General features: G+C 44.8%; 1 protein-coding gene across 1 annotated transcript; it reads left to right on the top strand.

Moving 5' to 3' along the window:
• Positions 1 to 341: 341 nt before the first annotated feature.
• Positions 342 to 5340, top strand: mrpl20 (mitochondrial ribosomal protein L20). Its single transcript, XM_067970493.1, has 4 exons — positions 342 to 683; positions 887 to 997; positions 3291 to 3368; positions 4907 to 5340. Exons 1-4 carry the CDS (start codon positions 597 to 599, stop codon positions 5078 to 5080), a joined length of 450 nt encoding a protein of 149 aa, XP_067826594.1. The 5' UTR covers positions 342 to 596; the 3' UTR covers positions 5081 to 5340.
• Positions 5341 to 9301: the final 3961 nt, after the last annotated feature.

Genomic DNA, 9301 nt, shown 5'->3' with positions numbered 1-9301 from the left:
TCTGGCCTTAACGAAACCACCTCCATGCTAAATAAAAAGTTTTAACTGTACCTGGCTGACTTTCCGCCTAATTGTATGTGCGAGAGATAGACCTGACTGTCTACTTTTAAGACACCTGCCTGTACACTAAAAAAAAGTTCAAATAGCTACCTGTGCGCTAAAAAAATATTCAATGTGGAATCTCGTTGTAAAACTCTCGCCCGTCGCTTAAACTGTAGCAATAAACAGGCAGGAATTCCCAAAAAAATACACCACGTTCCAAATTCCATTTCGAACCCTCATACACCCTTAATTTGATACATTGATACAGTCCAGGCCCCGCCCACCTCGGGAGAGTGCAGTGCGCATGCGTCACCTGGGACTTGGCGCTCCAGAGTAGGGATAGAGGACAGCCTGGGTAGCGGGCATCGCCTGCTTCTCACGCCGCTGGTAACACGTAGCATCCCGGACTGGGCTTGTGATATACTCGGAAAGAACCCCCCCCCCCCCCCCCCCCAAGGGCCGAGCCTGTAACACGCCCCCAGTATCGAATATCGCCCGGAGGCGGGCCGGGCCTCCGACACACGCGGCGGGGATCGGAGCGCAATTCTACGCTGATGGTTTTCCTCTCGCTGTCCCACTGGATCCGGAGCCGCGGACCCGACCGCTACTGGCGGGTCCGGGAAATACTGCAACACGCACGGGTGAGAGGTGGGGGTTGAGACTTAAGGCCGGCGTGACCTTCACTGGCCGGAGCCTAGTATTGTGGGGTGGAGTGAGGAGAATCCGCGTTTAGTTAATGGGAGCGGATGAACTCCAGGCCTGTCCGCAGTCGGATCCCCGGGCTCGGTTGGGCCGCTCCCTGTGAGCAGGTTAATTCTCATTTGATTCTTTCTCGTTTTCGCAGCATTTTCGAGGGAGGAAGAACCGATGCTACAGCCTGGCGGTGCGGTCCGTGCGGAGAGCGTTCCTCTACTCCACCAAAGCCAAGAAAACCAAGAAGCGCAACATGAGGACGGTAAAAAAGGAACAACACCCCGACCGAACAGGATATCCCAACAGTAGCTGGGGTTATAAAGCGACGCGACCTAGACAGGATATCTAGTAATAGCTGGGGGTTATAGAGTGGCACAGACCAGGCAGGATACACAGCAATAGCTGGGGGTGAGAGTGGCACAGAGCAGGCAGGATACACAGCAATAGCTGGGGGTGAGAGTGGCACAGAGCAGGCAGGATACACAGCAATAGCTGGGGGTGAGAGTGGCACAGAGCAGGCAGGATACACAGCAATAGCTGGGGGTGAGAGTGGCACAGAGCAGGCAGGATACACAGCAATAGCTGGGGGTGAGAGTGGCACAGAGCAGGCAGGATACACAGCAATAGCTGGGGGTTATAGAGTAATGTGAGTTAGGCAGGATATTGAGCGGTAACTGCAAGCTTATAAAATGGTGCGAGTCGGGTAGGATATCCAGCAGTCGAGCTGAAAAGGAGGTCTAACGATTGTCAAGGTCGTGGAGTGAGGGAGGTAGACCGAGCAGCACACCCAGTGATTGTGGGGGCTGTAGGTTTATGGAGTGGTGCAACAGAGCAGGATATCCAATAATAGCCAAGGGTTATGGTGCAGTGTAGACTGGGTAGGAAAACCAGCAATAGGCTGTAGAATGGCATGGGCTAACCATTGTAATCCAACAATGGTGGTTGTTCTAGAGAGGGATAGCCAGTCAGGATAGCCAGGGATTGTTAAGCAACTGCAGAAAACAAAATGTTTAAACAGTAAAATGGGGCATCTTAATGAAAATGAGATTTTGTGCACATGTATTTTCTTTGTGATTTTAAGATGAAATGTGGCCAAAAATATAGGGTTGGTGCTCATGTAGTTAGTCCTTCAGGTTAGTGTTGTATATGTTCCCTGGAACTATACACACTACTGAAATACTGTTCATAAAATAACCAATACAAAAACAGTCGACTGATTGAAATTAGTGCTCCACGGTTGACATTTTTCCTAACCAAGTAGCTGTTAAACAGAGTTTCTGGTTATTCTGTCTGTTTCGAGAGTGCAGGTGATTTTGTGTCCTGGTGGTGGCAGTCAGCTGTGCCACTACTTAATGGCTAAGAAGATAAAGTGTCTTCTTTCAGTAACCACTGTCAGAAGATGTGGAGACAGTCCTGGAATGACTCCGCCATTCATTATTGTGCCTTAATTACCCTGGTATATGTATAATCTACTCTACATCTTCCGAGAGTGTTCAAGCAAGTTTTGTGTATCTCCTCAATCTGTGACACAAGGTGGCCTCATTAATCGCTTTATTCTGCATAAATATGTAGTAAATTCTGTATGTAACTGTCCAATTCTAACTTGTTTACTTTGGTGTTTACCAACCTGAACCACAAAATACCGACCCTGTATGAACCCAACCCCACATTAAGGATACACTGCATCTTAAATCATAAAGACAAGTACAGATGAGGGAGGTGATTCAACACACATCCTTCCATAGAAATCTACTTGCCCTAAACAGCCTGTGATTATAATAAAGGTCATGGTTGAAAGAAAAGGGGTACAGGAACGGAGAGATCTGGGGGTATTTGTGCACAAATCGTTGAAGGTGGCAGGGCAGGTTGAGAAAGCGGTTAAAAAAGCATACGAGATCCAGGGCTTTATAAATAGAGGCATAGAGTACAAAAGTATGGAAGTCGCGATGAACCTTTATAAAACACTGGTTTGGCCACAACTGGAGTATTGTGTCCAGTTCTGGGCACCGCACTTTAGAAAAGATGTGAAGGCCTTAGAGAGGGTGCAGAAGAGATTTACTAGAATGATTCCAGGGATGAGGGATTTTAGTTACGTGGATAGACTGGAGAAGCTGGGGTTGTTCTCCTTGGAACAGAGACGGTTGCGACGAGATTTGATAGAGGTATTCAAAATCATGAAGGATCTAGATAGAGAGAAACTGTTCCCATTTGCGGAAGGGTCAAGAACCAGAAAACATAGATTTAAGGTGATTGGCAAAAGAACCAAAGGTGACATGAGGAAAAACTTTTTTACACAGCGAGTGGTTAGGATCTGGAATGCACTGCCCGAGGGGTTGGTGGAGGCAGATTCAATCATGGCCTTCAAAAGGGAACTGGACAAATACTTGAAAGGAAAAAAATTTGCAGGGCTATGGGGATAGGGCGGGGGAGCGGGACTAGCTGGATTGCTCTCGCATAGAGCCGGCACGGACTCAATGGGCCGAATGGCCTCTTTCCGTGCTGTAACCTTTCTATGATTCTGTGAAAAACATGAAGAATGTTTTGTTTTGTTTCAGCTCTGGATAAGCAGGATAGCAGCCGCCTCCCGTGAGCATGGAATGAAGTATCCCATGCTGATCAGTAACCTGGTTAAGGTGAGGGTGCAATGTATAAATATTTCAATGGACTTGACTGCCTTTGTCAAATTAAATTACTGTCCAAAGAGCAAACTATTTTAGAGTTCACTATGTTGTGAGAGTTTCTCTCGGCCCGTGCGTTAAGTTTGGCTTAGTTGTCAGCGCTCTCCTCCGAGGCAGAAGGTGGTGGATTCAAGTCCCAATTCAGAACTTGAGCACGTAATTTAGGCTAACACTTGATTGAGGGAGTGTCAGAGGTGCTGTCTTACAGATGAGATGTTAAACTGAGGCCCCATCTGCCTGTACTGGCAGACATAAAAGATCCCATGACACTATCTGAAGAAGAACATGAGAGTTCTCCCAGTGTCCTAGCCAACATCCACCCTTCATACAACCCTGCTAAAACAGATAACTGGTCGTTTATCTAATTTGCTGTTTTGGGACCTTCCTTTTTGCAAATTGACTGCAATGGTTGCGTACATAACAGAGACTGCACTTCAAAAAAAGAAGTAATTATTTGGTCTGTGAAGTGCTTCAGGATGTATAGGCACTATGTAAATACAATGTCTGTTCCTAGTAGTTCATCTTCCTGTCACCTAGAATCAACAGGATGTAGGAAAATGAAAACTTTAAACTACAGATCAGGGAACCATCGCTTATTTTGTTTAGTCTTGTTTATTTCTGTAATAACCAAGGTCGCACTGGGCGCCATCAATGTTACAGATTTATAAAACCTGGTGCCGTAGAGGATGTGCGTATGAGAAATTCCCAGTCTCCGTTTTGAAATCAAGATTAAGATCTGGTCCACAGATGAATTATTTCAGCTCCCTCTCAGGCAGGTTATAGATGGCCTATTGCTAAAGCAATAAAAGTCAGAAGATCTAATACAGCACAAATTATAACAAAAAAGGGTAGACACAAATCAAAGAAAAATAAAATTAATGCAGCAATATAAAAGCATATAAAAAAAAAATCAATGGAATATTGAGCAGATGGGCTAACAGCCCTGTTGGGTGGGATATGCTGTGTGGCTTGTGGGGAGGAGGGAGGCTACAGATGAGTTAATGTAGGTGAATATAGATATATTAAGTTGCCTATGACATAGCCCACATAAAGTCCCGTGGAGGCCCAAAATGCAGCAAGCCATCTCCAGGTAATGTGAAGCTCATAGAAATCTTCAGTTGGGCGAGCTCTGGGACTCCAAGCGCCATTGGCAGCTTGGCTAGATTACGAGCAGGGTGGGAGTTGGGCTTTGACCATGCTTGACGTAGAAGTTTTCTATGCCTGTTTCGATAGATTGTAAACAATTTTACAACACCAAGTTATAGTCCAGCAAGCTTTCGGAGGCTTCCTCCTTCCTCAGATGAACGATGTCGAATGTTACAACCCACTCAACATGTTTATATATTAACTAATATCTTCCATTTTTTCTTTGACTGGAGGGCATATGAATCTCCATTTTAACAACATTTACGCCCTGAGACGAAAGTAAAAATTAGTTTTGGAAATTGTATTATGCTTTTTGTTTATTAAAAATGCTTGTTTGTATTTGATAGAGTCAAGTGGTGCTAAACAGGAAGGTTCTTGCAGATTTGGCTATTTACGAACCAAAGACATTCAAGTCCCTGGCAGCGCTAGCAAAGCGAAGGAGAGAAGAAGGCGTGCTGGATGCACTGGGTGATGGCAGAGAACCCACTGGAGTATTTTCACGCATCGTGCATTACGACTAAAGGAACGAACATAAATAATTGCTGTAAATAATTCTCATCTGTCTTGTAACTGACTGACTTCGCTGCCATTTTAACAAAAGGTTTACAACAAACCTTTTTTTTCAAGTCAGTTCATGAAAAGATTTTGGCACTGCTCTGTGTGGATTATGTCCCTGACATTTTATTTGACAAGACTTTTTCGTTATTGTGCATGCTTGACTCCTATGAAAGATATTGTGTGTGAAATTCTTCAATAAAGTTTTTGTAGTGAAATGCAATAACTTGCAAAATCTAGTACTGAGCAGCGGAGAGGAGGTTAGGGAGGAGCATCACTGGCTGGAGAAGTGTGTATATTTGGTGTCCCCCTAGGAACCTGGTCCATTCTCAGTAAATGGGGTTGAGCATGTGATTGATTTTCTTGTACTGTAGAAGAATTGATGAATATATTTCATCACATTTAAAAGGAACCATAATCGGTTCCACTCTATCACAAAAATAGCACAAAAGGGAATTATAGTTTCCTGCAAAGGGCAGCATAGCAACCATAGTACAGTAGAGTAGGGATTTAATGCGAAGCCGGTTTGTAAAATTACAGGTATCCGTGCCCAAGTCCTCACTACTGTTTACAGCTTAATGGACCAAAACTATCACTCGTACCTCACTAAGTATTTTCCCATGTATGATATGTCCTTTGGAAAACCACATTGTGTTAGATAGACCATGATATCTGTCGCACAATGCAATTGTTCGTCAGCTAAAACACTTCAGCAATGTGACGATGTTTGTGGTGATGGTGCACCATTATAGTTGGGGCTTTTCAAACTTGTTCAAATTACATAGAATGTACAGCACAGAAACAGGGCCAGGTCTATGCCGGAGTTGCTGTTCCACACGAGCTTCCTCCCACCCCTCTTCTAACCCTATCAGCATAACCTATTCCTTTCTCCCTCATACTTATCCAGCTTCCCCTTAAATGCATCTATTCTATATGCCTCAGCTACTCCTTGTGGTAGTGAGTTCCACATTCTAATCACTCTGGGTAAAGAAGTTTCATCTGAATTCTCTATTGGATTTATTAGTGACTATCTTATATTTATGGCTCCTACTTTTGGCATCCCCCACAAGTGGAAACATCTTCTCTACGTCTACCCTATCAAACCCTTCCATAATTTTAAAGACCTCTATCAGGTCACCCCTCAGCCTTCTCTCTTTCCAGAGATAAGGGCCCTAGTCTGTTCAATCTTTCCTGATACTTATAACCTCTCAGTTCTGGTATCATCCTTATAAATCTTTTTTGCACCTTCTCCAGTGCCTCTATATCTTTTTTACAATATGGAAAGAGCTTGGCAATAGTTTCTGTGAGGGAGCCATGATCCTTGCAATCTCAAGTAGTTCACTTTCTGCTGAACAGAGATAACTCAGCATAGCTCTAACAATTATCCATGATGGTGCTAACTTAATTACTGGAATTTGCAGAGATTGAAAACAGGAATCCTGTCAGATGGCTAAAAGTGTTGTACATTCTAAAACATCTCATACTCTTTCCTCTTCCTTCAAACACTCCCACCACTGGTGGGGATACTTGCTCTCTATCTCCCTTCATGGTCATGTGCGTCTTCTGTCCACCCAGAGTCCCACCCCTTGCGCTCGTGTGCATGCGCTCCTCTGTGTCTGCCTGCTGTTGCTGTTCTCTGTCGCTCCCCATCCGTGTCCCTTTCTCTCCCTTGGCCCTTTTTATTCCATTGTCCTCCTGCCTTGTCCCTTTTGTCCCTCCTCCTCTGCCTCTTTCTCCCCTCTTCTGTCCACCTTTTTTCCTCACTTTCTTCTGCACTCTTCTCGTTCCTTTCTCTTCACTCGCTCTTTCTGTCTTCCCCCCGCCATGGGATGTGCACCTGTTTGGAAATCCTCTTTCCCTCTGAGATCTGGAGGACAGGGAGGATTTCCAGACGATTCAACAGCGAAACAGCTGCCTGTACCTGAGGTAGGTGTGATGGACCCATCCTTGCTCAAAATAAGCTGATTTACTGATCCCTCGGGGCCTTAGGCATATCACAGGAGACTTGGAGGCTGCTTTTTTGGCTGAAGGTGGCATCTGGTTATCGTAGTTGCAAAGTTGTCTTGAGGTTGGAAGTTGAAGAAGCACATGTACAATGAATGACATGCACAACCTGTACATCATCCTGGGTGTTAGTAAGTGGCTGTGCAGCATACAGCTAGGTTGTTCTAAAGTGACATGAGATGTGAGTGGTGAAGTTCCTGATTCCACATTGCAGATTGAAGGTGTGACATCCTGAGGTACAGGTTGTCATGAGATGCAGAGAACAAATGTAAGGTTGGGTGAGGGCTTGGCATTGGTGAGACGTAGCAAGCAACATTTGGGCTGTCCATGGTATTGTTGGATAATGTTTACGTGTCAGATTCCTTTGGGTTCTGACATCTGGTCCCAGGTTCTGCAGGCAATGTGTGCATGACGTTGAGCCTGCTGCTGCTCTGGTGCCAAATTGGGTAACCCTCCCCTCGCTCACTGCATGTTCGTTTAGCTGTCTCTGAAATGCTCATTAATTTGCCCACTGAATCAGTTTGTGCCTCCACAGTAGGTTTCCTTTCAGTTTATCTATGTCACTTCTTCCCCTTTCTCATCCTCACCTTGGCCAAAGTTCACATGTGACACTGATTTTGAACCTTGATAATGCCAAAATAAATATTTGTCAGCATATGCAGGCACTTACCTTTAAGTGCATATTCCCATTGATTTGAACTTGACCAGAAATTCCACTTACATCATTGGGTTGGTTCACTGCACATGGAAAAAGCTGCATTGGCAGCTATGCATAATTAGTGCAACAAGCTAGAGTGCAAATTCCAGGGCAGTCAGTGCACTTTTGCATTGGAAATGCAACACAAAAGACTTACCTTGATTGGGACTGCTCTTCCAGCCCCTAAACCATCTCATTTCTGAATTAGGAGCTGGCACTGCTCCCTGTTGCTTGTATTCTGTTCCCTGTTGTATCCATTTAATTCCCCTCCACAGTACCTGTTCTGTTATGCTTTTCATTATAAACAGGAGGGAACAGTGTTTTGGCAGATGTAGCTTCTGAGTACACAATGTGATGTTTGCACACGTTCGAGTACATACACCAAAACCTCTGGACTTGCTGCTTAATTTATTGTCAAGGTGCAGTGCTCAATTTGCTTACCGAGTTTCATCTAAAGTGCCCAGAATATGGGCAGGTGAATTGAAATGCTATACAAATGTCAGATGGTTTTTCCATCATTTGCATCAGTGCAACGCTGGAGGCAAGGATGCCTCTGTCCCTGGTGCAATGCGTTACTGCAGGTAGTAGAAGGGCCTTTAAAATTTAAATGAGCAAAAAGCTGCAATCGGTCACAGATTATAAAAGGTTTAAGCACATTTTTTTAAAAGATCAACTTTCTAATAAAATATGAAGACAGCACAGGCCTCTGTCTATGCTACACATCCTTGGCCAATCTCCACCTGCTCCCCCGGTGGATTCTCCCTGATTAAGGGCCCAGGTGAATAACTTGAGAGTTGTGGTCAGTGTTATTTGTCCATCTATCAGAGATCTGGAGAGCATGAGGTATCTCCTACTACATTCAGTGAGCATATCGAGAGCACAAAAAGTTTATTGTATGCTACATTATTAGATACTTTGTGCATATGGTTACCCTTCAGTTCATTGGAAGCAAGGGCTTACCTATGGAAGCTGATTCTTGCATTCAGCATAAGGAAGTAACTGGAGAATTCCCGAATCAACAACAAAAACTTGCATTTATACAGCGCCTTTAATGTAGTAAAATGTCCCAAGGCGCTTCACCAGAGCATTATCGGGCAAAATTTGACACCGAGCCACATAAGGAGATATTAGGACAGGTGACCAAATGCTTGGTCAAAGAGGTAGGTTTTAAGGAGAGTCTTAAAAGAGAGAGAGGTGGAGAGGTTTAGGAAGGGAATTCCAGAGCTAAGGGCCGAGAGAGCTGAAGGCACGGCCGCCAATGGTGGGGGTGAAGGAAATTCTAGCTCGCAGCGTCCCATTCCCCCATCGACCCTGTGCTCGCCGACCCACATTGGCGAAGGGGATGCACAAGAGGCCAGAATTGAAGGAACGCAGAGATGTTGTAGGATCTGGAGGAGGTTACAGAGATAGGGAGGGGCGAGGCCATGGAGAACACAAGGATGAGAACTGTAGATGGGAGGTACAGCTGGCCAGATTGAGAGGCGCC

This window comes from Heptranchias perlo, chromosome 32, assembly GCF_035084215.1.
Source record: "Heptranchias perlo isolate sHepPer1 chromosome 32, sHepPer1.hap1, whole genome shotgun sequence".
NCBI lineage: Eukaryota > Metazoa > Chordata > Chondrichthyes > Hexanchiformes > Hexanchidae > Heptranchias > Heptranchias perlo.
Note: the sequence above shows the minus strand (reverse complement) of the source record. Positions and strands in the feature narration are given on the sequence as shown.

What these genes read in the sequence shown, in the direction of transcription:
- mrpl20 (XM_067970493.1), top strand. Translation starts at nt 597, where the DNA reads ATGGTTTTCCTCTCGCTGTCCCACTGGATCCGGAGCCGCGGACCCGAC. An exon ending in AGAAGCGCAACATGAGGACG is followed by an intron (nt 998 to 3,290) that starts GTAAAAAAGGAA and finishes GTTTTGTTTCAG; the next exon opens with CTCTGGATAAGCAGGATAGC. An exon ending in TGATCAGTAACCTGGTTAAG is followed by an intron (nt 3,369 to 4,906) that starts GTGAGGGTGCAA and finishes TGTATTTGATAG; the next exon opens with AGTCAAGTGGTGCTAAACAG.